This window comes from Callorhinus ursinus, unplaced genomic scaffold (genome assembly GCF_003265705.2).
Source record: "Callorhinus ursinus isolate GAN/ISIS: 27379988/994484 unplaced genomic scaffold, GSC_fseal_2.0 scaffold71, whole genome shotgun sequence".
Lineage (NCBI taxonomy): Eukaryota > Metazoa > Chordata > Mammalia > Carnivora > Otariidae > Callorhinus > Callorhinus ursinus.
Window position 1 is genome coordinate 1,821,808 of NW_027397133.1, and position 27,431 is coordinate 1,849,238.

The window sequence follows — 27,431 nt, forward strand, 5'->3', positions numbered from 1 at the left end:
TCTCCTCACTGGCGGCTCCCGCCAACCCTTCAGTCCCAACGCTCAATGGTGACCATGGCAACCCACTCCGAGGGGTAAGCAGAGGGTTCTAAGGAGCTGGCCCGGGGCGCGGCTCGTGCGGATCGCACGCTGATTGGTCTAGAGAAGAGGGCGGGGCTGTGCGCGTGGGCTCGGGGGAAGGGGGCGGGGCTGGCGCTGGGTGACCGGCAAACTCTCGCATCGGTTGTATTTCTGGGAGGCGGACCGCGCCCTAATTGGCCCTCAGGCTGTAGGGGGTGGACCTGCTTCTCTGTTACTCAGATACTGAATAATGAAGGGATAACTATATTCCTCAACACCATCTGGAGTCGGCCAGATTTCATAAATAAGACTCTGAAAGTCAAGAGTAATTTCCCCAAGGTGTCAGCGCCAGTAAAGGACAAAAGGGTAACTGGAACGCAGATCTGTGTGACTTCCAATCTAGACCTTGCCATTACTCTCATGGAGAAATGGGATTAAAGAGTTATGAGCAGTTACTATATGCCAGGCCCTCCTCTAAATATTGCACTCCTATTGGCTCTTTGAACCTCACAACCACCCCGTGAGGAGCCTGGCTTTTGGCTGGAGAGCCTGATAGCTACGTCTTGGCCTGAACTCCCATACTTCCTCCCTAGATGTCTTCCCTAGCGTTTGAGGCTTTTCATAAAATGGTGCCTGGAAGCCCTTCCCTCCCCACTCTCCTCGGCTCTCCCCAGGAAATTTCAGCAATTCCCAAAATGTCAATGACAGGTAATAACACGCAGAACCCCATCTCCAGACTGTGAGCTCAAGGCTCAGGGCGCCAGCCACTTATTGCAACGCTGACACTCACCCCATCCCACATGAGCTCGGTGTTGCCCCAAGCCCACTCCTTCTCATGGGTTCCCATTTTGGAAATGCTCCACTGTCTACCAGTCATTGGGTCACACCCATGTGCTGTCCTTGCCCCTTCCTTCTTCAACCTCCTTCACAGCCATCAGTCTCTGTCTCCGTCCTTCCTGCCGTGCCTCTCTGCCCTCCCCCTTCTTTCCATCCACATGCCCATCTCAGCTCAGGCCTCATCCTCTCCCACCTGGACCACAGCCCCAGGCTTCTCCCCACATCCTGCCTCCAGCCTCACTTCGTATTCATCCCCCATGCAGGCTCAGAAGCTCTCTTCCCCACCTGGAGCTAATTCTGTCCTTTCCCTGCTCATAGCCCTTTCTTGGGCACTTGAGAATCAAGTTCCAGCTGGTGTTCCAAACCCTTCATGGGCTCTTGCCTACCTCTTTTCTCACAACTCTGTAGCCTCAAATACTTCCTTGGCCCCCAACCCCCCTTTTTTTCTTTTTAATCCCAGCAACATGGTGCTTTCTATGGCCCTCTGCACACAGAGGCTCTTTCCCACCACGTGGTCTTCACACACACTATTCTCTTTGCCCATGACACCCTCCTTCGGTCCCTGCCCACTGTAATAAACTTTACTCATCTTTCAAGACCGCACACAGATGTCACCTAACTGGGACAAAATCTCTATCCTTCCAAGAGGGGTTAAGTGCATTTTCTGGGCTCCATGGAACCTACAGCTACCTACCTCTATCACTATTTGCCTTTAAATAGGGGTAACTCTGACCCTCCCCTGCTCAAAACTCTCCCAATGAAGCCTCTGTGGTGCTGAAACTGTTCATATCTTGCCCTGGGTTTTGGTTTTGTGGGTGTTTGCATATGCAAAAACTCATGCACCTGACACTTAAGATTTGTCCATTTATCTGTATGGTTCCAGTTTTAGTGTATGTGCTGCTGAAGCGAGCATGTCCATTTATCTGTATGTAAGTTGCATCTCAATTAAAACATAAATAACCAAAAAAAAAAAAAAAACCAAACAAGCAATAAGATGTCTGAAAGCTCCCATCATCCTCAGGAGAAAAGCAGTGCTCTTCAGCCTGGCATCGGAGGGCCTGTTTTTCTACAGCTTTATCTTCCTTTTTTAAAAAAATAATCTAATGAATTTTTGAAAGATTTTATTTATTTGAGAGTGAGAGAGCACGCAAGCATGAGTGGGAGAGGGGCAGAGGGACAAGCAGACTCCCTGCTGAGTGGGGAGACCTCGAGATCATGACCTGAGCCAAAGGCACTTAACAGACTGAGCCACCCAGGTGCCCCTATAGCTTTATCTTCTAAGGTCTAACTGTGACACGAGGATGAGAGTAAGCAATGAGAGAGCAAACGGCACAGTGGTCCATTTCCTGCGGGCTGTTTGTACTGCAGGGGACATCTGTGATGTGTGCCCGGCCCACGTGTCCCTCTCCCTCTTTCTGCCAGGAGAGGGGAGAGGTGCTCAGTCTCCCGGCCTCTCTTGCAGCTAGGAGTGGTGCAACAAACAATTCTGGCCGATGAGACATAAACACAGGTCTGCTGCTGGCTCTGGGAAGGCCACGGCTTTTCTTTACAAAGAAAGGAAGGGATGCGTCCCCTTCTTCCTACAGACGCGACGTATGAAGCTATGCGTGTCATCTCCGGAGACAGAGGGAAGGGCTGAGAGGATCTCATAGAGAATCATAGCTCCCTCTTACCCCAGGCTGCGGAGACTCGAGCTGTGGGCCCACAGCTGTCCTCCTCCAAACTTGTTTTAGGAGGAAAATAAACCCTTAGTGTTTAATCCATTATTGGGTGTGTTTTGCTATTGCTCAGAAATGTAGTCACCAATGTTAAAAAAAGAACCGAAAGACTTAACAGAAAAACCCAATACAGGGGTGTGGATCCTGGAGCACTGTATCTGGGGTCCCCACACCGGGTTCCTCTCAGCTCAAGGTGGCACAACAGTGGTAACAACAGTGGGATTCCCGGGGAATTCTCTTGACTGGACTTGCTCTGAGCGGCTCACACAGGGGGCGGCTGGAGGTAGCAGAGCTGGAGGTGGGGCCAGGTGGGGGGCGGGGACCGGCCCAGAAGCAGGAGGGAGAACAGCAGGAGCAGCAGCAGGCCCAGGAGGGGTGCCGGGGTCAGCGGGGGCCGAGCGACCCTGGTGGGAGGCAGTCCGGTTCTTCCGGAGGGCCCCGGGGCGGGGGGTGGCTGGTGCTGTCTCAACAGGGGGCAATGCCCCAACGTGTGATGGCCACCCTCCTTCTGGAGCCGCTTCGGGGTGCATCTGAGCAGCCGGGGCTGCAGCGGGGGCAGACAGAGCTGGCCCGAGACTGGCCTCCCGACTGGGACCAGCTCTTTTCGCACAGGCACCAGGGCTTGCCGCGGCTTGGGCTCGGCAGGGCTGCTGGACGGAAAGGAGGGCAGGGCAATTATGCTGGACTTTGCCTCTGCCTCCAGGCCCCTTCCAGTCCCCAGGGTCCTGTTACCTCTCAGGAGGGCTTCCTGGAACATCTTCAGGGTGAGGGTCCCCCAGAAGGCTGGGGAAATTGGCCTAGAAGGACAAAGGAGACAAACCTGAGACCCTCGGTCCTGGATTGGGAAAAGCCCTTGGTTCAGGCCACTGCACAGAGGTGACCACATGGAAGCGGGTGGAACACAGTGAGACACCCTGCCAGGCTGGGTTCCCAGCCCTGTCGGCTTCCAGCTGCATGTCCCTTAGAAGGTCACCCTGCATCTCCATGCCCCACTCTCCCCATCTGCTGGACAGGGTCCGCGACAGTCGCCAGCTCACAGGGCCAAAGGGGGGTCTGCATGAGGGAATGCAGGTCAAAAGCAAAAAAGTGGGAGGGCACTTGGAGCAGTGCCTGGTGCATAGTGGGTGCTCAGTAATTATGGGAGCTGTTCAAAATTACTATTTCCATTTGCATCTGATTCTGCAAGCATCTAAGCTCCCTGAGGGCAGAGACCCCATCTCCTCCAGGAGTCCAACCCTGTGCTGGGCCTAGTCCAGCATGGGCGCTCTTCCTGCCTGCGTCAGAACCTGCAGGTGCTTTAAGATGAAAGCCCCAAGTATTTCTCCAGGGGCCACCTCACCGCCCCCCCCCCCGTGTCCCTCTGAAAGGACGCCCCCCTCTGTTGGCCTCCGGCTTTCCCACCCATGGATGCTGATGATGGCAGTGAGCAATAATGAATAACAGGGGCCACCAGACTCAGCCCCTCCCTTCACCACAGCCACCTACTGTGCGCCTGCTCTGGGTGGGGGGGGCTTTCCCTTAAACAACATCCCCCCCCCATACAACTGGGAGAGATCGGTGTCAAGTCAGCTGTGAGGGAACCCAGTCTCTGTGGAGGAGAGTGGGAGGTGGGCTTTGGGGGTCAGGTTGCACAGAGAGACCACCTTGTAGGGTTTGGACCCTGAAGGGGCCCAGATGCCTGGCACACGTTTGGGCTCTCACATTCCTACCCTGAGGACCACGGGCTCCCTACCGCTCCTCCCCGAGCTTCCCTCCACTCCCCTGCCTTGAGAATGGGGATTGGCACCTGCACCTCGCCCTGTGGCTTTGAGGAGCAAAGCAGCTGGTGTGTGTGGTGCCAGGCGGGGGAGCTGTCACAGGCGCTGTGCCCCAGAGAGTTCTGGGGCTGGCTGGGGAGTGCCTGGCCCCTTCCTGTGTGTGGGTGCATGTGCGTGTGCATTTTCGCATTCCGGGGGTGTAGCCACGTCTGTGAGGCCTGTGGCTTAGCGGCTGCAGCCCTGTGTATCTGCTTGGGGGGGTCCCCCGGGAACATTCTGGCCGCCCACTGGCCTGCAGGCCTCCCCCCACGGCTCTGTCCGCTCTCATTAGGCATAGCAAGGGCCTTGTTATCTCTTGGCCAAATGATTTTTCTGTCTGCTCAGGAGAAGTGGGGGTGTGGGTGAGGGCTGGGAGGAGCCGCCACTGCGTCACCCTCCTCAAGGGCCCGGAGTGGGTGGGGACTGGGAAGGGGTGCTGGGGACTGCCTACCGTGATCTGGGGCTCTGCTTCCTCCTCTTCCTCTCTTCTGGGCAACCTGAGGGGACAACAGAATCACTGCAAGCATCTTCCCTTGGCCTGGCTCCTGTTCACCCACCGTGGTGCTGGATGAGCCTTTATTTTATTTTATTTTTTTAAAGATTTATTTATTTATTTATTTGACAGAGAGAGACACAGGGAGAGGGAACACAAGCAGGGGGAGTGGGAGAGGGAGAAGCAGGCTTCCCGCCGAGCAGGGAGCCCGATGCGGGGCTCGATCCCAGGACCCTGGGACCATGACCTGAGCCAAAGGCAGACGCTTAACGACTGAGCCACCCAGGTGCCCCTGGATGAGCCTTCAAAGCAGGGGTCTTAATGGGGACTAGGCATCATGGATGGGCCTGCGGGTGTCCTGAGCAAACTGCTGTGTGTAGGTCAGTGTGCATATTTTGCAGGGGAATTTTCAACAAATTCTCAAAAGAGTGTGTGACCCCCAAAAAGGGTAGGAGGGTCTCTTGATCAAACTGGCTTTCTCTTCTGCTATTTTTCCAGCTGATGCCCTAGCTGGGAGCTAGGCTTCTGCTCTCTTACTCTCCCAAACACCAGAGACTCAGAGCTCCCTGAGACTCCAGGGCAGGTGTAGACCCACCCCCCACTTCGTGCCTGAGGGGTTGTGCCATTTTCAGTGAGTCTCAATCTTACTGGGTCTTCTTTTAGGACTGAGATTCCAGAAGCCAAGTGTGAGCAACTCCCCTCACAAATCATTTCTCTTCGGTGTGCAAGCCTCCAACCTCTGCCCCTCCAAGGGTTGCAGCTGCCTGAGCCCCTGAAATACCTATCTGGGGACTTAGACCTCAAGCTGCCCAGCCCAGATGCCCCTTAGAGATCCAGATATCCATGCCACTGGCTACCACCTTCACTGGGGACCAGGGGTCTGGACCTCCAGCTGCCGCCACCTTGACACCCTCAGGACACAGCTGCGTCTTCAACTAGCACCCAAAAAGTGCTAGTAAGCTAGGCTGGTAAGCCCCCAGCCTCTGCCCAGTCAGACACACAGCTGTCTCATCCCCTGGAACTGATGCTTGGCCCCCAGGTGGCTCCTCCCCCAGAACCTCTCAAGATCCAAGCCCTCACCCTTAGTCACCTTTAGGGGCCACGGTATTCACCACCTCCCTTGTTTCCAGCTTCCCAGTTTGTGGATCTCACTGCCCTGCTCCTGGGAAACTCAGATGTCCAGCCCCTGCCCCTGCTGCTGCTCAGCCCCTTCTCCCTTCCCTTCCCCGGTGACGCAGGGGGAGGTCATAGCTCTGGAGCCCCCCCTCCTGCCCAATCTCAGCTTTCTCAGACAAGTCCAATTAGAGGCCAGTGGCAGGCAGCCTCATTAGTTGTTGCAGCCAAGAGCCCGAAAGAGGGGAGGGGCGGGGCGGGAGGCACCACAGGAAACCACAGACCCCAAGGCCAGGCCTGAGAAGGCTGGGCCCAGACATCTAGGGCTTTATCTCTCCTCAGAGGCCTGCAGCCGAGCTTCCTAACAATCACAGGGCTGGGGCTCCACGGCACTGATGCTCACACCACCCCCATCCTGGGATTTGAACCCAGGCTGTCTGATTCCAGAGTTCCCGATTGTCTCCTAACTACCTGGATGTTCTCCAAGGGCCGGTCTGGGTTTCCTTCATCCCAGGGTTCCCTGGAGGCCTTGGGAGAGGTGTGCTCAGTGACAGTGACCCAGTGACTGAGCTGTCCCATCAGCCAGACAACTGTCTTCTTGTCTAAGAGTCTCCTATATGAGTACTGCTCCTATGGGACTCCATTCAAGCATCATGTCCCCGGGAAGCCTCCCCCACCAGGTGGCTCCAAGCGCCAGGTGCCCTCCTAGAACCGGCTGGGTCAGAGTCTGTCTCCCTCTAGACCAGGAGATGCTGAAGGCAGGGCTGGGGATGGCTCATCCTGGTCCACAGGCCAAGGGGCACTTCAGTGGGAGGGAATGAATGAAGGAGTGAATGATGTGCAATTCCCCCCGGGGCTTTTCCAGTCCTTGTACACTCTCTAAGAAGGTGGTGCCCCCCCAAGGCAGGGGGATGGCTCTGGAAGGAACAAGCTTCTTACCACATCGATCGCTCCTTCCTTCCTCCCTGAGGGCACACTGGTTCTCCCTGCAAGTTTCTCTGTGGGAAAAGGAAAGGTTAGGTCTCCTGGGCTGTGACACCTGCAAGAATTCACCACCTGCTTCTAAAACCTGCCCTCCTCCTGGGCCCCCTCCCTGCCCTCAGCCGCCCTGTGGCTCCATGGAGAAAAGTACGATCTCCCCACTTGATTTACAGGGAATTCCTGTTGTGATCGGGCCTCATGGCTCCCTAGCCACCCGCCACTCCCTCTGCTGCCCAAGCGTGTTCTGTGCTTTCATGCCCCACATCCCCGCGCGTGTGCTTTCTGCTGCCAGGAAGGCTCCTCTCTCCTGACACCACTTAACTTCTCTCTTCTCTGAAATAAACTCAAGTGTCAGTTTCCCTGTGACACCTCTATAGTCTCCCACCTGACACAGGTTCTCCCTTTGCTAGGCTCCCTCAGGGTCCACCCCCCACCTCTGCACACACATCACCCTGCATGGGGATGGCCCGTTCGCACGATCTCCCCACCAGGCCCTGAGCGGCTCCGCGCCATAGCTCCGGGACCTGGAGCCAGCGGCACCCTGAGGCCTGGGTCGGCACTCCCCTGGATGGGGTGTTGAGAGCTCCCAGTGGAATTCACTCTCACACCTCCTCGGAGGGATGTGACTCTGTCGCCCACAGGCTGTGTGACTGGGACGGGTGACCTCTCTGAGCCTCGGTTTCCCACAGGTAACAGGATGAGGGGTGAGGCTGCATACCTCGCAGAGATATGGGGGGAAGTAAATGAAAAATCAGGGGCGCCTGTGTGGCTCAGTCAGTTAAGTGGTTAAGCATCTGACTCTGGGTTTTGGCTCAGGGCATGATCTCAGGGTCATGAGATCAAGTCCCCCATTGGCTCCGTGCTCAGCGTGGAGTCTGCTTGAGAATGTCTTTCTCCCTCTCCCTCTGCTCATCCCCCAGCTTGTGCTCACACTCTCTCTCTCAAATAAATAAATCTTAAAAAAAAATTCAAACAGGGTGCCTGGGTGGCTCAGATGGTTGGGCGTCTGCCTTCGGCTCAGGTCATGATCCCAGGGTCCTCGGATCGAGTCCCGCATCGGGCTCCTTGCTCAGCGGGGAGCCTGCTTCTCCCTCTGCCTCTCTCTGTCTCTTATGAATAAGTAAATAAAATCTTTAAAAAAAATTCAAACAGCATGGGTTTTGAAGGGAAACCCAGAAATTTCTCTCAACCCAGGGAGAAAATGAGCAAAGAAATGAGTTTCTCATTTAAGAATGGTGAACAGTATAATTCTGAAGCAGTATTATTTTCAAGACAATGCAGTTACAGAGCTGTTAGCAATATTTTCTTTTTCAAAAAAGAGAAAGAGAGAGACTTCTGGCACTAATAGATTAAAATCTCACTTTTCTGTTGTGGACATTGAAGATGAGTTGTCTTGATCATTTTGACGGATGTTGAAATACTGCTCAGGTAACTACAGAAGTCATAAAACAACCGCTATGGGTGAGTTCAAGATTTCACAGTGGGCTTGCTAAGTTGCTCTTAAAGGTGCCTTGCATCCCAAAAGTAAAAGCTTAATGTATCTTTATGGTGTTCGGAGAACGATTCATTTCTTAGCTTCCCCCTGCAGGACCATTGTAAATGCAGTGCTTCCTGACAGTGTTTTCGCAATGACAGAACTACCACCGTGCAGTCTGCGTTCGCTTTGCTTGCTCTTGTCTGCTCCCCTTGTGGGCCTGTCCCCAGAAGACAGGGATGGTGTCCTGCTTGGCTTGGGCTCTGTGTCCAGCAGGCCCTCGGTCAACGTTTGCCCGTGGAATGGGCAGCAAACTCGTGGCACGTGGAGTCCCAGGCCCCTTTCCCGGCTCCTGGACTCCGGTGGTCTTGGAGCCCCTCCCACGCTCACCTGTGCCCCAGTTGGGGCTTCAGGCGGAAATTCCACTTCCTCATCCGTCTCAATGATGACCTCCTCCCACTGCCACACGCCACACAGAGGGCTGGCGAGAGCGGCAGCTGCCACTTCTTGTTTCTGGCAGAGGAGAAGCTGTTTCTGAGGCCAGGGAGGGCCAGGTGAAGGCACAAGATGGGTCAGAGATGGGGATGGACACGGGCTGAGGCATGGGGTGAGAGAAGACGGTGGTGGGGGGTGCTGGGGTGAGGCTGGGCTGAGGAGCAGGTAGAGGCAGGACCTGGGAAGGGTTTGGCAGCAGGACCAAGGACTGGGGTAGGGATGAGATGAAGGACTGAGATGGTCCTGGGCGGGGGGAGATGGGGTAGGGTGAGAATCAGGGCTGGGTCAGAGCTGTGGCGGGTGGTGGGTTGGGGTGTTCCCGAGGAGCCAGGCCCACCTGCCGAATGGCCTCGATCTCCACGCCCAGTGATGGGGGCAGCAGCCTGGTCCAGCCCACTCTTCTCACCTGGGCCCCTTCCGGTAGCCTGGCCACATGGTCAAGAGGGGAAGGCTCTCTCTGTGCCTGCCCCCTACCTGTCAGTCCACCCACTCTGGGGTGGCTGCTCTGCCCACCTTGTGGCTGGAGGTTGGGGGTCCCTGCCTTTGGGCTCCCCTCCTGCCTCCTTCACCCCTGATGTTCCACTCACTCATCCGGCCCCTCATGGGTCTGACTCAGCTGTTCCTCCAGGTGTGAGATTTCCAGCCTCAGTTCCTGCAAAGGAGGGAGTGGGGAACCCCTGCCTCTCTGTTCTTCTCCATCTGCCAGCCTTGGGCTCCTCTTACAGTCAGTTCCACTCCCCTGACTTCTTTGGGCTCCTCCAGACACATATTGCCAAGGGACAGGAGGGAAGAAAGCAGTGACAGAAATTTAGGAAGCCAAAGAGAGACTGAGAGCAGCAGGAACCCAGAAGGCAACCCACCAGCCAGGAAAATTAAGAACAAGAGGCATGGATGGACACAGATTCACAGAGGGGTAAAAGACACACGAGGTGTAGGAGACTCATAACGATCAGGGGCAACAGAGGGTAGAGTCGCCCCTGGAGACAGACAGACTAGATCAAAGAAAGGCAGACACACAGAAAGATGAGCAGGGGAGATGCGGTGACAAAACCCCCACAGAGAAAGAAACTAGACCGGAGGTGGAGATACACAGAGGGAGAGAGAGAGAGAGAGAGAGAGGAACAGAGGACAAGTGAAAAGGCAGAGAGAGAGACACAGACTCCACAAGACGGACAGGGCAGAAAGAGGCAGTGAACTGCAGAGATGGCAGAAGATCGGGGCCAGGCAGGGGGCCAAGGGTGGGAGGGCAGCTGGCTACCTGGGTCGTCGTTCTGTACTCCTCCAACGTCTTGGCCAGACTCTCCACGTGGCGAGTGCGCTGGGGAAGCCCAAAGCCCACTGAGATGGGGCCCAGCTCCGCAAAGATGCAGAGGCAGGGGTAGGGGAGACTGGCAGGGTGAACTTGGGGGAAGAGCTAGGGCCTGAGGGAGAGCATCAGGTTTCTAGATCCTGCAGGGACAGGCTTGCCACACCGGGGGAACCCTCTGACCTCTCTGGGCTGCTTATCCAGGGATGAGACCCAGGCAGGACTCCCCTTTCCAGACCTTGGGGCGGGGGCAGGGGACGGCCAGGAGCACATGGAAGGCAAATGTCACCTCACCACTCCCAGGCCACTCACCTCCGAGAGGACATCATCTCGTTGGCAAATGAGGCATTCACACTCATAGAGCTGCCGCTGCCAGGGAAGGAGCCTGTCCATCTGTCTGGCCTCCCAGGAGAGGCCTCAGCCGGTGCTGCCATCCCCAGCCCACCCAGCTCTCCTGAGCCCCGCGCCTCAACCTCCCACGACGTCTCTGGACATCACCACCCGGAGAGGGATTTTAGCCGAGCTGCCTGGAGCCCTGGGAGCCTGCCGGCTTGAGGAAGTCCCCAGCTCTCACTCGACTGGAGCGGTTGAACCTGGTAGAAATGACACTAGGGAGGGGTGGCACCTTCAAAGCCTCCTTCTCCGTGGCCAGCTCCTCGCTCCTCCTTTTGACTCCATTCCGCTCAGCCAGTAGCTTCCCGTTCTGGAAGAAGGAACGGCCACTTCAGCCAGCGGCAATGTTAGCACGCGCAGCCGACATTTCCTCAACACCTGACAGGCAACAACAGGCCTCGTGCCGAGCACTTTATATATCTGGGCCCACTGAATCCCTCCACCCACCCTATGAGATCTCAGGTGTGATCTCTCTGTGCGCCACTGGGTGCTCGTCTGTCAAACATGCAGATGAGATAAGACCTACTTCACGGGGCTGATAACAGTATCTGTGAGCACGTTCTGAGCACCTTGCAAGTGTTACCTCACTTCTTCTCCCCCATTGTGCAGATAAAGGCAAGTCTGGCATAGAAAGGTTGAGCACCCCCCTCCCCCAGGTCATACAGGTGGTCATTCGTGCAAACACATGCTACTGTATGTTAATAAACACAAAGCATTTAGAAGGTCACCTGGCACATACCGAATGTTCAGGAAATGTAAAATATGTTTTATTTTTTTAAATTTTATTTATTTGACAGAGAGAGACACAGTGACAGAGGGAACACAAGCAGGGGGAGTGGGAGAGGGAGCAGCAGGCTTCCCGCTGGGCAGGGAGCCCGATGCGGGGCTCGATCCCAGGACCCTGGGATCATGACCTGAGCCGAAGGCAGACCCTTAACAACTGAGTCACCCGAGTAGGCACCCTGTAAAATATGTGTTTTAAAGATACTTTCAGAGTGCTGCTGTGAATTGTGCAAGACTGTTGAATCACAGATCCGTACTTCTGAAACAAATAATGCAATATATGTTAAGAAAAAAAAAAGAAGAAGATAACAGGAGGGGAAGAATGAAGGGGAGTAAGTCGGAGGGGGAGACGAACCATGAGAGACGATGGACTCTGAGAAACAACCTGAGGGTTCTAGAGGGGGGGGGGTGGGGGGATGGGTTAGCCTGGTGATGGGTATTAAAGAGGGCACCTTCTGCGTGGAGCACTGGGTGTTATGCACAAACAACGAATCATGGAACACTACATCAAAAACTAATGATGTAATGTATGGTGATTAACATAATAAAAAAAATAAAAATAAATAAAGATACTTTCAAAACTTCATGTTCTAAATGTTTCTCACACACACACAAGTAAAAATACCAGTATAATGGACTCCCACTGCCCACCGCCCAACTTCAATAATTATTTACATTTTCCTAGTTTCTTCCTTATTCTCCCAAGTTAGTTTTGTTTTGTTTTGTTTTATTTAACAGATGACTCTAAAGCAAATGCCAGGTAGCCTGTGATTTCTACCTAGAATGACTCCGGCATTTTAATTTCCTACGTAAGGAATTTTTTACTTTACCAAACTCACAATACCACGATCACTGTTAACAAAATAATTCCTTACTATTATCCCATATCGAATTTGTGGTTGTGTTGGTTTTTTTTCATTTTGGTTGTCTCACAAAAGTCTTTCCACATTTAATTTGTTTGCATGAGGATCTAAACAAGGTCCACCGTGGCTTTTGATTGAAATATCTCATTTCTTTTCCTCTGACAGTGGTTGCCCACCTGTCCCAACCCAGGCACTTTTGGGGGGGCCCATCTTTTGGGGAAGAAATCCGGTTATTTGTCCCGTAGAATTGGTGCATTTGGACTTGGCTTCCTGAGTTCTCATTCCCTCCGCAGGACGTTCACCATGTTCCTCCAGCCTCTTCATTTCCTCCAAACTGGTGGGTAGATCCAGGACCCTGTCCAGGCTCCTGTTCAATTTTTTGGCAGGAAGATTTCCTGGGTGCTGCTATGCATGTCACATTGTGCCATTCGGGAGGAATGTCATGTCTGGTTGTTAATGTTTTTCTTGGCATCACCCTCTGATTTTACAGAGGAAACTGACAAGTGGAGGGGCTAAGAAACTTGGCCAAGGTCACATGGTAAGTGAGTGGACTCAAACCCAAATCTAACTCCAAATGCTGCACTTATAACCCCCAGACTCTCTGAGCCAGACGCAGCCCCGGGTGAGAACGGGGAACCAGCTTCATCTCTGGCCTCAGGGAGCTCATCGCTAGAGGTGGGGACCGGTGCAGAAGCAGATGATAACAACTTGGGAGGTAGACTCTGATGAGGCCTAGCGCCTGGGCCCTCTGGAGCCCAGATGAGGGGCTTCTTGAAGAGGCAGTGCTGGGGCACCCTGAGTCCTCCAGGGGGAGAATTATCCGAAAAAACAAGGGGGCCAGGAGAGGGGCAGCTCACGCCAGCCACGAAATGGGATCTGATGATAAAATGGCCCCAAATCTAGTCTACAGTTTCCAGGCACCAAAAACTCAGCAACCCGCACCGACTTCAATGTGAAGCGGCCACAGGCAAAAGCATTTCAGGGCAGAGAGGCAGTTGGACTTCCCTTGCCACGCCCCTCCTCCCTGTGCCCCTGGGGACACCAAGGCCAGTTCCTCCCTCTCTCCAGCTGGCTGGGCTCCAAGTCCTCCATCAGCCATCCCTCCTTCTTGGTCTCCGCGGGCCTGGGCTGCCAGGTGAAGGGCAGAGGAAGGACAGGCCAGGAATGCTGTGTCAACATCTGTCCACCTGGTGGGGATTTGGAGGCTGGATTCTGGGCCACCCGGCAGGGAACCTGGTTACTCAGCCTCTCCTTCCTTCTTCTGCAGTAACCCGAGCCCTGGTCTGTAGATTCTCTGTAGGAAAGTTGAGTGTCTGAGTGTCCCTTACTCCAGCATTATTCTCCTGTAACTTGAGAACTCGATCTATAGATGCTCTGTAGGCTGCTGTGGGGAGGGGAAAGGTAGGGGGGGAGTCAACCAAGAATAGCTCCGGTTTATCGAGCGTCTAGGATGTCCCAGGCGCTGCTCAAGGCACCCGACCTGGCAGCAGGCCTTCTGGGCTGGGAGGAGGCAGAGACTGCTGGCTGCGATTCACCCTGCTTATTCCTTCTGCTTTTGTTGGGGGTCCACTCTCCACCTGGGCAGGCAGGTCCTAGCTCCGCTCTGGGGGGTGAATAAGAGGGAGATCTCGGCCGATTCGGGAGAACTGGCTGGTTAGCTAACCCAGCAGCCATTCTCACCCCCTCTCACTTTCCCATCTCCTACTCCAGAGGCTGAGCAAGGTCAGATATTCTCCCAGCCTCCCTTGCAGCTGGGGCTGTCATGTGATCCAGTTCCTGCCAGTGCGATAGAAGAGAGGTATGCTGGGGTGGTGCGTATAGTGGGGGTGCTTCTGGAAAAGCTTTTCCTTCTGATGAAAGGAGAGCCATGAGAGGAGCATTAGCTGGGCCCTCTTGCCCCTCTCTGTCCTGCTTTGAATGAGACCACGAGGGCAGAGCTTTTGCAGCCATCTCTGATCATGAGGCCACAGGCCGATGAACAAGCCTGAGTCACCAAACCAACACAGAGAACTTCAAAGTCTCTTCTTAAGGAAATGATGTCCTTCAGATTGAAGCCGCCATTTCTTTGGTGTTCTCTTCCTTGGAGTTGAAGGTATTCTGGCCCATCCGGGGTTGGATTACCCATGCCAGGGAGTGGTTCGGCTATAATCATATGATGTCACTTTAGTCAATAAGATATGAGAGAGGTTCTGCCATGGGGCCGTAAGGAAAATTTCTCCTTGTTCTTTTTTTTTTTTTTTAAGATTTTATTTATCTATTTGACAGAGAGAGACACAGCGAGAGAGGGGACACAAGCAGGGGGAGTGGGAGAGGGAGAGGCAGGCTTCCCGCAGAGCAGGGAGCCCGATGTGGGGCTTGATCCCAGGACCCTGGGATCATGACCTGAGTTGAAGGCAGACGCTTAACGACTGAGCCACCTAGGCGCCCCAATTTCTCCTTGTTCTTAAAAAGAGATGTTCTGGAAGAAAACAGTCACATCCGGTGTGCACCCATGCCTCACACTGTGGCAGCCATCCCGTGGTGAGATTCCCATTGTCCCAGAGGATGGAATTTTCATGGAAGAGCCAGAGAACAATAGTGGAAAACTTTGGGATTTAAGTGTAAAAGCCATAATACAGATGTAGGACAAAGAGATTTGGGGGGATTGGGCAGAGTCAGTATCATTGCCTGGACTGGGCAGAGATCCTTAGGGCGGGGGAGGGGCATAGGAGGGTCAAAGAAGAGAGCAGTAGAGGGAAAACAGGTCCTGCGCCAGCCCCAAGCCCCGGGTTAGCTGCAAGGGGTTTAGAGGTAGGATGCAGTTGAACCATGCAACCCCTGGGATGTCTGGGAATCCGAGAGGGGGCATTTCTCAGCTCAGTCTCAGAACCAGCAAGGCCTGTGAGTAACAGAATGGAGATGGCTGTGTGAGGAGAGGAGGCAGAGAGGCCCAGAGAGGCCCCTTGTGGCCACAAAGAGCCTCAGGAAAGCAGCTAAGCCTCCTCTGTGGCCCTGGAAGGGTGTGGAAGGGGCTGAGGGAGAGCCCCCAGAGGTCCTTGTGTGTAGGGGGGTCCAGAGGGCCACCGCCAGCAGATGCAGTGAGGACTGTATGTCCAGAGACCAGAGGCAATGCCAGCCTCCCAGTGGATGCCAGCATGTGGTGGTGACTAAGGCGGAGGACCAGATGGGATGATGAACATCAATCTGGTGACCAGCAGACAGAATAGACATTGAGGGAGGACTGCCGCCTCCTGGAGCATTGAGATGCCGTGTGGGTCTCCAGCAACTTAGATGCTGCCTTGCAGGGGGGCAGTGATGAGTTTCATCAATTGATGAGTTTCAGTTTCCACCTAAAAAGGACTAGGTAGGCCTAGATTTACTAAGATGATGTTCTCTTCTCTGTGTCAGATGGAACGGGGCTTGAATCAGACATGCAGACATGCAGTTGGACTGGGCCATTCCAGACATTGTGTGAAGCCCTGGGCTGAGCACTGTCATTTATTTCTACAACAATCCTGCCGAGCAATTAGCCTCCTCCCATTCTCAGAGAATAAAACAAAGGCTGGGGAAGGGGGAGTCACATGCCTGAAGGTGGCCTGTCTTGTAAGTGGCAGAGATGGGATGTAAACTCAGGGCTGACTTCAAGGCCTGTCTTCCTTCCACCATAAAAAAAAAAAAATGCTGGGCGCCTGGGTGGCTCAGATGGTTAAGCGTCTGCCTTCGGCTCAGGTCATGATCCCAAGGTCCTGGGATCGAGTCCCGCATCAGGCTCCCTGCTCCTTGGGAGCCTGCTTCTCCCTCTGCCTCTCTCTCTCTCTGTCTCTGTCTCTCATGAATAAATAAATAAAAAGTTTAAAAAAAAATGCTAATATATGAACAACGCTGGTTACCTTTCAGCGAGCACTTCCCGTGGGTCCTGCCTCATGCCTAAGACTACAAGCATCCTCGTGTTTAAATCTCACACCACCCGACGAGGGAGATTCTGTTATTTTGCCCACTGTTACAGGTGAGGACACTGAGGTACAGGGAGGAGATGGACCGGCCCATGCGCATGAGCCCAGGCAGTTCGCCCCATGTTCCACACTCTTACCAACCGGGGCAGTTCTCACACGCCGTCACGTGACCTTCAGAGACACTTGTACATTATTGGGATTCCGGGATCTCCCTCTACACACTGTTGGGGTGTTTGGGGGCAGCAGGGGTAGGGTGGGAAGGGGGAAGAGGTGTGGGTGGGCACTGGGCCTCAGCTCACCTCCTCCTGCAGAGTCTCCATCTCGGCCACCAGATGCTGCTGCTCCTTCTCCTGAAAGGCCCCAGAGAGAGGACAAAGGCTCCTTCTGGGGCCTCCTTGCCCCCATATTGCCCTTCTCCCACCCCTGGGAACCCCTCTCGGGTCTGGGTCCTGGAGGAGCAAGGCTGGGAGAACGGGTCTGGGAGCCCCGAGGGCTCCTGCTGTCCCCTCTGTCACGAGAGGGGTGGCAAATAGATCTGGACCCTGAGTCTGGGGCGAGCAGGACCTGGAGTCAGGGAGGAAGCCAGGGTAACCTCTGCCCCTTCCCATTCCATTGTCAGGCTCTGTTGCTCAGACTGCAAGAAGGGGGGAAAGATGAGGGCACCTTTGTGCCCCTTGCCCGGAACCCACCGTCTGCCGGGCCTGGGCCAGGAGGCTGCGATTCTGTTCCTCCAGGTTCTTGGCCAGAGTCTTCAGGTCCTCCAGCTCCTCATCCACAGCCTTGGCACACTGCAGAGCCTGCTGGGTACTGAGTGGGGGCAGGGCGGGGGGGTACACGGGAGGGAAACAGAGACCAGAGAGACGGAGCCACTCAGTCAGTCAGAAGCAACAGAGAAATCCTGACAGGGACCTGGGAGTGGGGCACAGAGACCCAGAGGGAAAAGCAGGGAAAGAACCTAGTGTAGGAGACAGAGACCCAGTTTCTACCTAAAAGACTAAGGAGGTGGGACAGAGACCTGGGAAGAGCAGGAGACTAAAACAGGGGGAACATGACGGACACGAGAAAGATAGAGCACCGGGATGGGCATAGGCTGCTGATTCGAAGACGTAGCGGAGAGAGAGGGAGTCTGAACCCAAGAGGCTGAGAGACCAGAACCAGGGAGACGCAAAAGAGAAAGAGGAAGAGCAGAAGGGCACAGCACAGGATCGAAGACAGGGCAGGAGGTGCAGGGATAGCACGCGGAGAGCCCACCTGCGAAGCTGCTTGCGCAGGGCCGAGATCTCCTCCCCCAGGTGCGCAGACCCCTCCTCGGCCGTCTCCACGCTGCGCTGGAGCTTGGCGTTCTCCCCGGCCAACCTGCGGTTGCTGAGCTCCAGGTCCTCCAGGCTGCTCAGCAGGTCAGCGGTGGTGGGCCTGGGGTCAGGGAGGGGCTGGTCACCGGCCACAGTCCCCACCTCCCTTGAGGGGGCAGTGGCGGTGGTGGGGAGAGGAGGCTCTTCTGGAGAAAGACGAACAGGACAGAGACTGCCCCACTCTCCTGGGGCTAGCAGCGCAGCCCGCCCCCCGTCCCTCACCCCCCCCGAAGGACCCCGAGCCCTATGGCAGGGAGGCGGCAGGGAGGGCGGGTGGGGGAGCATAGGTACAGCTCAGGTCTGGGGTCTTCGCCTCCGAAGCTCTCCAGGTTGGCTGGCTCCTCGGCTTCTGGGCATCCTGGAGGGAGAGAGACAGAGGGTAGTGGGCTCCCCGGTGACCTTAGGTGTCGCTGAGCCCCAGGACTTGGGCTTGGCCTCCACCAGCCTCACCCTCGCATTTGTCCTGGGTCATCTCATCTGCTCCTGGGCTACGATTATATCCACCATCTGAAAGGCCTCTTGCTCACTGGTACTCTGAGCTCAGGCTGGATCTCTCTTGTAGCCCTGAATTCATCACACCCAGCCCTGGGCAGCAGCACCTCAGCTACCCCCAAACCTGTTCCTCTTTGGGGTTTCCCTCCCGCCCACTCGCCCAGCCACTGGGCTGTCCTGGCTCCCTTGCTCCTCCTCATCCCCCCAGTCTCCGCCCCGAGTCCTGGCCCTGACCTTCCTCCCTGACTCTGTTCCACTCTCCTCTCTGTCGTGGCCAGGCCTGGCTCAGGCTTCTCCCTCTCCTCCTGGACCCTCACCACAACCTCGTCCCCAGCCTCCCGGCCTCCAGCCTCCTCGTCCCGTCCTTCCCTCATCCAGAGGGGTGTTTCCTCAACAGGAGCTGACCTGCCCCTCCCCTGGCCCCCAATTGGAAGACGCTCCAGAGAATGTCAAGAAAGCTGTTTTTTTCTTTTGTTTGTTTTTGTAAGGTATACGGAACACTTTTTTTGGAGCACCTCCTATGTGTGAGGTTCTAGGGATAAAATGGGGAACGGATCAACTAACCACACAGCAGGGCGGGTAACTGAATCAGACGGTCAGAGTTCTCCGGGAAAGCAATGCAGGTCTGTGAGTGAGCCTGGACAGCCAGGGACCTCAGCCCGGGGCGGCCCGGGGCTTCCCCAGGTGTGGGAAGTTTAGGGAGAACCACCTGAGCAGAGGAGCGTGGTGGGCAGGCCCGCAGCACATTCCGGGCTGAGCCAGGAGGCCCAAGGGAGCAGGGACTAGAGAGTAGGCGGGAGCCCAATGACGCTGACAAGGAGAGGTAGGCAGGGCCTTGCACGCCTCTATGATAGGGCTGCAGTAGGGGGAGGATTTGGAACCAGACCCTGAAAGGAAAAAAACCCCAAAGCTCAGGGAAGGTGGGGAGGCAGCCATGGAGGTGCCTAGAAAGCCAAACTCACAGCTCCAGGAGAGAGCAAAGGTTCCAGGGGTCCCACCCAATGCCCCTGGCTCCCATCCCCAGGTGGGAAGTCCCTCCCACTGTCTGACCCTGGGCGGGCCTGCTTCATTCTATATATAGTAGTCTTACCAGATGGCAGTTGCTGGGAGGTCAGGGCCCCCTCGAAGGCTGTCTCCTCTTCCAACTCTAATCCCCTGTATCAAAGGGATGAGGCTTAGAGCCCCCTGCAGCCATTCCCAATCCTGACCAGCCACACAGGGGGATTGCTGGGGGCAGGAGGAGGGGTCAGGTCAGGTGAGAGCAGGAGCACTGAGAGCACCACGGTGGGGAGGAAGGCAAGGCCAGATGGCAAGAGCCCTGGGCCAGATGGAAAAGCAGGAGGGGCAAGGACTGGGTTTGGAGAAGGGATGGGGAGGGGCCTCTGTCAGCCCCCCAGCACCCCCACGTCTCCCCCTTCCAGCCCCTTTTATTTTTGCCTCCCCATCCCAGGAACTTTGTCTTCAGACCTTCCACCCCATCCCCCCAACCCCATCTCTTCACTTTTTTCTCCTCCTCAGCTTCCTTCAAACCACAGCAGGTTCCTGTGCCCAAAGGGTGCTGGCAGCAGTAAGGAGGTGTGAGGTTAGATCTTAGGAAAGACTTCCCAGGGGAGGGGTTGGCAGTGCAGAGACCCACCCATCCAACTGACAGGCAGCGATCCAGTCCCGCATGACGGCCAGGAAGGTGTCCAAGTCCACAGTGGCCTGAGGGCCCTCCCCATTGGGGTCCAGGTTGCAGGCCAGTGTTTGGAGGCGTGCATCCTGGGGGTCCTGTCCCGTCACAGCCTCCAGGTAGGCTAGTACATGGGTCACAGCCACAATGCCTGGGGACAGAGCATGCTGTGAGGGAGTCTGGGGTAGGTGGGGGGTAGGGGCAGGCGATGGCTTGAAAGTAGGACACCAGTGACTGGGCTAGTGACACCCCGGCACAATGGCTTAACCCAGACACTTTGGGAAAGTCCTTCCCTTCCTCTGAGTTAAACTTTTCACCTGGAAATAGAGCCCAATCATCGTCACTCAGAGGGTGGACCAAAGAGGACCTGCTGTACCCCATCAGGCCCACAGTGGCTGCCCTCCCTACCTCTCCCCATGCCTACCCTCTTCCATTAATGTCCTCACCCTGAATGTCTTCCCACAATCACCCACCTCGCCCTGCAGGTCCCCCAAGAAGGGGCCCTAGTCCATCCCTCTCTCTATGGCTCCCTAGTTCCCAGCCACCCTCCCCCATCCCTTATTACTCCTCCTGTTTCCCAGGCTCACTGCTGCCTGGCCCCCATCCTGCCCCCGCCAACCTGTCCTTTGGGTGTCACAAGCTTCGAACGTAGAGTTGAGTATTTGCTCCTCCAAGCTCAGCAGCGTCCCCACACTGCCCTCCTCCAGCTGATCCCAGAGGTACACTAGGGAGACAAGAGGGTCAACCGGCCCGTGAGAAGGGGGCCAAGAAGAGAAGGAGCGACCCTAGGTCCTGTGCTCCTGCAGAGGGGAGGGAATTCATTCTGAGCTACTTGGAGTGGGAGCTGGTGGGGAACAGCAGGAAGCTTCAGGGAGGGGACAGTAACGTAAGGGTCTTTGAGTGGCTTCCTAGCTCCGTACGAGGCTGTGGGCCCCATCTCTCAGGCCAGGAAGTCCCCCTGCTGTCTAATCTTTTGTGTCCAAGCCACTCAGGAGCCCAGATAACAAACAAAGGCTCTGAGATCACTTTTGCCTCCTCTCTTCCCTTACCGCTCATGCTCTGCTCAGAGGGGGCTGGGGCGGAGGAGGGCAAAGAAGAGAGGATTCTGGGAGGAGCCGAGGGTGAAGGGGGGCCCCCCGGAGCCAGGAACAATCCAATAAGGCGCGGGCAGCCTGGATCGATTCTGCCGGCTGTATCTCCGGTCTCCCGGCACGCCTGGGGGGCCGGGTCTCTCTCCTACCTGAACCCCCAGGCGAGGCTGGCGTCATTGGCGCCCACAGCCAGGGGCCCAAGATGAGAGGGGGTGGGTGATCTAGGTAGGGCAGGCGGTGGGGGAGCAGTTAGGAGCTCAGAGCCCAGCCATACAACAGTGGGCAAGTCGATTCTCCTTTCAGAGCCTCAGTTTTCCCACCAGTAAAATGGGCAGGTAGTGATCCCCCAGCCCCAGGGCTGGGAATGTTATGTTTGTGTGTGGGAACAGCCCTCCCAACATACACATACAACGTGCATGTCCCCGGGTCTGTTTGTCCACTGCTGTATCCACAGTGCCTGCACATAGTAAGCACTCAATAGATGCTCCAAGATACAGGAGGAGATCCTCCACCCTTGGCGTTACTGGATTCCATGTCTCTGGGACTGTAAGTGACTTTCCAGGCTCCCTGCCCTGCCCTTGAACAACTGGGTATAGCAGCATGCCCAGCACAGGCTGCTGGGTCTGACAGACCCAAGGGGCAACCCGAGCAAGGAGCATAGACTCTCTGAGCCTCAGTTTCTTCCTCTGGAAAATGGGGGTGTTCCTTCCCTCCTAGAGAAGTGAGATAAAATCTAGAAAGGCCCTGGGCCCAAGGCCTGGCATGTGGTGGAGGCTCAATCACAGAGCTGAACATTTATCTAGCAGTTAGTAGATGCCCTTCCTCTTCTGGGGGTTTTCTGTGGACCATGGTGGCTGCTATTAGCCCCACATTACAGATGAGAATATTCATTCAGTCATGGAGAAGTTAGGAACTTGCCCCGGGTCACCTGTTCAACACATGAATGCTTTTTTTTTTTTTTTTTAAAGTATGGACTCCGTGCCCAATGTGGGACTTGAACTCACGATCCTGAGATCAAGAGTCGCTCTGCCGACTGAGGCAGGCAGGAGTCCATGAGCGCTCTTAATTCCCTTTACTCTCCGGGGTTCTTTGTAGAGAGCTAAAATTCAGCCCCTTCAGGTTTGAACGTTTGAACCCATGCTCCTAGGGAAGGGGGGAGGGGACCCACAGTTAGGGGACACCAGGGCCCCTGCTGGGGCTTTATCTCCTCTCGCTGTGCTCCCCAGGTTACGGAGGAGGACCAGGAGCCCAGCGAGCTCACAGGCCTCACGAACTCACTCCCCAGGGCTGCTCAGCCAGGGAGAGCGGAGCCAGACTCAGCCTCGGACCGTCTGGCTCAGGGGATCCGCACAGGTCCACGGTCCCTTTCTGGGACCCCCCAGGAACATGTCACTGCTTCTCCTGTTCTCTTTCCTTCATTTCTGTCCTCAGTGTCTCTACCTCTCTCTGTCTCTGTCTCTGCCCTTCTCTGGTTTTCCCTCTGGCTCCTCCTCTCCATCTTCCTCCCCATCCCTCTCTTTCTGGAGCCTTGCCTCTCTGTTATCGTCCTCCCCATTTCTCCATCTCTGGGTTCTTTTTCCATATCTCGGCGACTCTCCGTTCCCCAAGCCTCTGTCTCCTTGCCCCAGTGTCTCCGCTTCTTCCCCCCCTCGCCCCCCAGCCTTCCTCTGTCTTGTCTCCATCTCTCCTGGGTGTGTCCTTCCTCTTCCTTCAGGAGCCTCCCAAAGCTGGCTCAGTCCTCGCCCACAGGAGCGGTGGCCGCACGCCCTCTGCTGGTGCCCACGAAGTTGCCATGTCAGTCACTCTGTCCATCTGCCCTCGGGTCCCCGACCCCAGGTGTCTGCCTCCTGCCTTCCCCTCCAGAAAGCCTCCTGAGGCCAGAGTCCAGGCCTGCGGCCTTGAGAAAAGACACAGGCTCTGCTGCTGGATGCTGGGAGCCTTGAAAAAGGGATCCTGCCTCTCCCCTAGGGTGGGAGCCTCCTCCCCCATCACAAAGAGCTCTCCCACTTAGCAGGTGAATTTCAGAGAGGGCCACCCAGCGTCTCCCTGCTTCTTCCTCCCAAAGCCGGCTTTCACGCCGCTTTGGTCTGCATCCATCCAAACAATCAAGGACTATAATTGAGCGCCTAAGAGTCAGACACTGTTTTAGGGCGGCCACTTGCCACACGCGGTTCTTGAGTATTTAAACTGTGGCGCGTGGGAACTGAGACGCTCTGTTAGTGTAAACTACACGCCGGATCTTGAAGCCTTGGTATGAAAAAACAAAAGAATATCTCTGATATATTTTTATATTAATTACACGTGGAAAGGATACAATTTTGGATATATTAGGTTAAACAGAATCTATCGTTCTCACTCATTTTGACTGTTTTTTTTTTTTCTTTTAAATGTGGCTACTTGGGGCGCCTGGGTGGCCCAGTCGTTTGGGCAGCCGGCTCTCGATTTCAGCTTGGGTCATGATCTCAGTGTCCTGGGATCAAGCCCCGCATTGGGCTCTGCACTTAGCGGGGAGTCTGTTTGAGGCTCTCTCTCCCTCGCCCTCTGCCCCACCCCCTCCATTCTCTCTCTCAAATAAATATATAAATCTTTAAAAAATCAAAAAAAAATAAATGTGGTTACTAACAAAATTTAAAATGACACTTATGGTTGGCATGTTGGACAGCGCTGCTCTAGGGACCGGGAATACCAGAGTGAATAAAACAGACCCCACCTCATGGAACTCAAGTTCTAGTGGGAGAGACAGAGATGAAACAGACAGACGAACAGATGAAGAGAGGCAGGAGAGGGGAGAGAATGTGAAAGTAAGCTTTTCAAAGGAAGCAGAGATCTGAATGAAGTGAGGGCTGAGCCAGTAAGTTATTAGGGAAGGGTGCTCCGCGCTGAGGGCACAGCGCATGCAAAGGTTTCTGCTCTAGCTGCCCCAGAGCAAACCAGATACGGTGTCCAGACAGGTGGGCACAGAGCAGGTTCTTCAACGACAGCTCGCTCCCCCACTCCCACCCTGCACCCCAAGGTGGAGGCTGGGATACCCTAAGTCACCTCTCCAAGTCCCCAAGGCACAACCTGGCACCCACTCACCCACTCTCCCTTCTCATCCTCCCATGGGGCAAACAGGGGGCCAGCCACCTACTTTTTGCAGTGGGGCCACCCGTCTGGCTCTCTGGCACATCCATGGGCCACCCTGGTCGCTCTGCGGCTGCTGGAGAAACTAACAGCCTGCCTCCATCACTGGGAGGGGCTGACAAAGGCTCCAATGCTCTGAGAGCTCCTGGAAGAACAAATGGGAATGGCCTCCTCAGACCAGCCACCCTGCCCCACCTGTGCCCCAGGCCGCTCTGGGTTCTTAGAACCTGTTTGCCCACCCCTGCCACGACAAGAGCAGCTCCCGCTCGGACCTGTTTTATGGATTGGAGGTGTGGGCTGGGAAAACGGGGGACCGAGGAGTGGGCAGCAGAGATCAAAGAGGGGGCTAGTGGGTGCAGGTCACGGCCTCCTTGCTTCCCTTCCACCCTTCCTCCCCACAGCCTGTCAGGTCACTAACCTTGTCCTTCCTGCCCTATGACTCTACCCTGTCCCCTCCTCTCCTTCCCTACAGCTCTGGGCCAGGCCCCATCCTCTTCCCCCTGGACCCTAATCTCATTCTCCTCCCCGGCCTCCCAGTCTCCATGCTTTCCCCTCCTCTCCATCTGCGCAGGGCCCCAGAGCTGACCTCCCCTCCCTGCTTAGTGTTCTCCCACGGCTCCCCAGCACCCCAGGGACAGAGCCTAGACCCTGGACCCGGCATCAAAGGCCCTGCGTGGCCCGGCCCTGCCTGCCTTCCCACCCCAAATCACACCTGCAGCTCCAGCAGCTCTGGACTGCATGCTCGGCCCCCAAACTGGGCTGGCTGTTCCCACCTCCAGGTCTCTGCCCGGGACACCCTCCTTTCCAGCCCTTCCCGTCTTGGCTCACATGTCCCCTCCTCTGGGAAAATGTTTCTGAATGAGCTGCTGTCTCTGGGTTTCCACACTGCCCCGGGCGACTGACCTGCCGCCTATCAGCCTGTACTTGGAACTGTTGGCCTTATCTTTCCTGCTTCAACCCCCCCCCCCCAACACCACCACCCTGGAGCCCTAGTGCCCTCAGCACTAAGTTCCAGCCCCTCTGGCTGGTGTGGGACAGTGCTCCCTGTAATTCCTTGCCTCTTTTTGTCACTTTTCTCTCCACTGGCCGACCTCCAGGTCCCTCACCCTCGTCACAGCCATGGGAACTCTGCCTCTTTCCGTGGTCTTCCCACACCACCCTCACCTATGGCCCCTGCCCTGGCTCACAGCCTCCCTGGGGAGCCTTCCCTGAGTCCCTGGACCAGTTAGGGATTCCCTCCTCTGTGCCCTGACAATGACCTGTCCTGCCTCCATTATAACCAGGTTGACCGTATGATTTATTGTCCCAACTCCAAGACACTTTTTTTTTTAAAGATTTTATTTATTCATTTGACAGAGACAGAGACAGCGAGAGAGGGAACACAAGCAGAGGGAGGGCGAGAGGGAGAGGCAGGCTTCCCGCAGAGCAGGGAGCCCGATGCGGGGCTCGATCCCAGGACCCTGGGACCATGACCTGAGCCGAAGGCAGACGCTTAAGGACTGAGCCCCCCAGGCGCCCCGCCAGTGTAATTATTAATAGCACCCTTCTCACTCTTGAAAGTGTCTTGGAGGGCGCCTGGGTGGCTCAGTGGTTAAGCGTCTGCCTTCGGCTCAGGTCATGGTCCCAGGGTCCTGGGATCGAGCCCCGCATCGGGCTCCCTGCTCCGCGGGAAGCCTGCCTCTCCCTCTCGCCCTCCCTCTGCTTGTGTTCCCTCTCTCGCTGTCTCTCCCTCTCTCTGTCAATTAAATAAAGAAAATGTTAAAAAAAAATTACACTGGACAACAATGCCCATCGGGGGTGAACTGGGCACCCTGGGGCAAATGGTCAACACTGGGTCACCTGGGGCCTGTCTGTCCTCCCCCACCTGCTCGTCACCCCTTTCCTCACCAAGTCCTCCCCCCACCCTGCTCTCCCTGGCACCAGCTGGGTCCACACGCCTTGGCGGCTCTTAGAATGTTCTAGAAAGAGCGGCCTTTGAAGAGAAACCATCCCAGGGTTTGGACAATGTGGGAGGGCGCGGGGGGGGGTGATGGCCGAGGGGGGCTCGAGTGGGGAAGGGTCTGGCACTGGGAGCCCCTGACAGGGATTGTGGGGGGCGCGTTAAACTCCTGGTGAGCGTCCGAGGGAGGGTCTTTGAGAGGGCAGGTTCCAGCAGGAGGAGGCCACAGGCAGGGTTTAAGGGGGTCTGGATCTTCAAGTGGTCTCGACCAGGTTTCCGGGGCGTCTCTGGATTTCTGGGGGTGTCTGGATTTCAGCGGTCTCCGAGAGGATCTGGGAGGGGAAACTGACAGTTTGGGCGGGTTTGACGCGCCAAGTCCTGCCCCCACCCAGGACTTCGGGGGAGGGGCGGGGGTGGAACAGGATTTTGGGGGGGGGTAGTCGGGCAGGCTCTGAGGGAGAAGTCTGACAGAATTTCGAGAAGACTCTGACAAGATTTCAGGGGTCATCTATTGGACTTCCTCCTGAGTCCTTTCCAGTATTTCTGAGGGTATCTGGTCAGGATTTCTGGAAAACTTTTAACAAGATTTGGAAGGCCTTGATATTGGGGACGCTCCCCCACGATTCGGGGGCTCTGACAGGGCTTCTCCGGGGAACCTCCCCACAGCCAGGACGCACCTGGGTCCACGTCCTAGTCCCGGGACACAGCCGGGAGCCACGGCCGACCAACGGTAGTTGGGGGTAAGAAGCTTCGCTTGCGCCGTATCCGCCAGGAAAAGAGGAGAGAGGGGGCGGGGCGGGACCGAGAGCGCGCGCGGCGTCTAAACCCCGCCCCACCTGGGCTCCTCCCCGCGACGCAGGCGCACACCGGGAGAAGGCTCGCTCTAGTTTGTCGGTTACCTGCAACCGCGGGGCCGCGCTTGCGCAGGGCTACCCGGGCGCGCACGCCGCCTGGTGGAGCGGGCGCATGCGTATTGGCCGAGCGGGCCAAGGCTGGAGGAACCAGAGCCGGTAGGGGGAGTGAGGGGCGTCTGCGTCCCCTTCGCTGGGGTCGTCTCTCCCGCCTCAAGCTTGGGTGCAGTGGGCCCAAGCAAGGGAGATTTGGATTGAGGGACCCCCTGGCCCATCCCCACGTCTTATCACTATTAAGTCATGCCCTTTTTGCCGTGTGTTCCGTGCCAGGCTGCCCGTCACCGTCACAATGATGTCCTACCCTGTCTTGCCCTACCACTCCCGCGCCCTCTGTGGCTTCCAGTCCCTGAGGATTCTTTCTCAAACCGTTTCATTCATTCCTATAAGGAGAGTGGGGGGAAAAAATATTCTCAGCTTTCCCAGCTAGAGAGAAGAGAATTACAGCCAAAATCGACTCCCAAGAATGGGGGTTTGGGACACAAGATGTCCCATACAGGGGCGCCTGGGTAGCTTCAGTCGGTTGAGCATCTGCCTTCGGCTCAGGTCATGATCCCAGGGTCCTGGGATCGAGCCCCACGACAGGCTCCCTGCTCAGTGGGGAGCCTGC

General features: G+C 56.0%; 1 protein-coding gene across 5 annotated transcripts; it reads right to left on the bottom strand.

Annotated features, from left to right (window-relative positions):
• Window positions 1–2,001: 2,001 nt before the first annotated feature.
• KASH5 (KASH domain containing 5) lies at window positions 2,002–27,051 on the bottom strand. 5 transcript variants are annotated; one of them, XM_073886487.1, is made up of 19 exons: window positions 26,813–27,051; window positions 23,982–24,119; window positions 20,380–20,484; window positions 19,725–19,911; window positions 19,179–19,243; window positions 17,888–17,954; window positions 17,496–17,657; window positions 16,934–17,051; window positions 16,544–16,594; window positions 10,899–10,976; window positions 10,586–10,642; window positions 10,226–10,285; window positions 9,555–9,619; window positions 9,305–9,392; window positions 8,863–9,006; window positions 6,957–7,015; window positions 4,863–4,908; window positions 3,348–3,412; window positions 2,002–3,265 (listed from the first exon to the last, which is right to left on the bottom strand). In XM_073886487.1, the coding sequence occupies exons 2-19, from the start codon at window positions 24,022–24,024 to the stop codon at window positions 2,878–2,880; spliced, it is 1,848 nt and encodes a 615-aa protein (XP_073742588.1). In that variant the 5' UTR covers window positions 24,025–24,119; window positions 26,813–27,051; the 3' UTR covers window positions 2,002–2,877. The 5 variants fall into 5 exon arrangements, with proteins under 5 accessions (XP_073742588.1, XP_025705686.1, XP_025705689.1 ...); XM_025849901.2 differs by lacking the exon at window positions 26,813–27,051 and adding an exon at window positions 26,591–26,745; XM_025849904.2 differs by lacking the exon at window positions 26,813–27,051 and adding an exon at window positions 26,591–26,744 and having other exon boundaries at window positions 2,002–3,262; window positions 8,863–8,985.
• Window positions 27,052–27,431: the final 380 nt, after the last annotated feature.

Excerpts from the sequence above, each read along its gene's own strand:
- KASH5 (XM_073886487.1), bottom strand. The coding sequence starts at position 24,024 with ATGGATGTGCCAGAGAGCCAGACGGGTGGCCCCACTGCAAAAA. Across the intron at positions 17,658-17,887 it reads GAAGACCCCAGACCTGAGCT|GCCCACCACCGCTGACCTGC; the intron begins GTACCTATGCTC and ends CCCTGACCCCAG. Across the intron at positions 9,393-9,554 it reads ACCCATGAGGGGCCGGATGA|GCTACCGGAAGGGGCCCAGG; the intron begins GTGAGTGGAACA and ends CCATGTGGCCAG.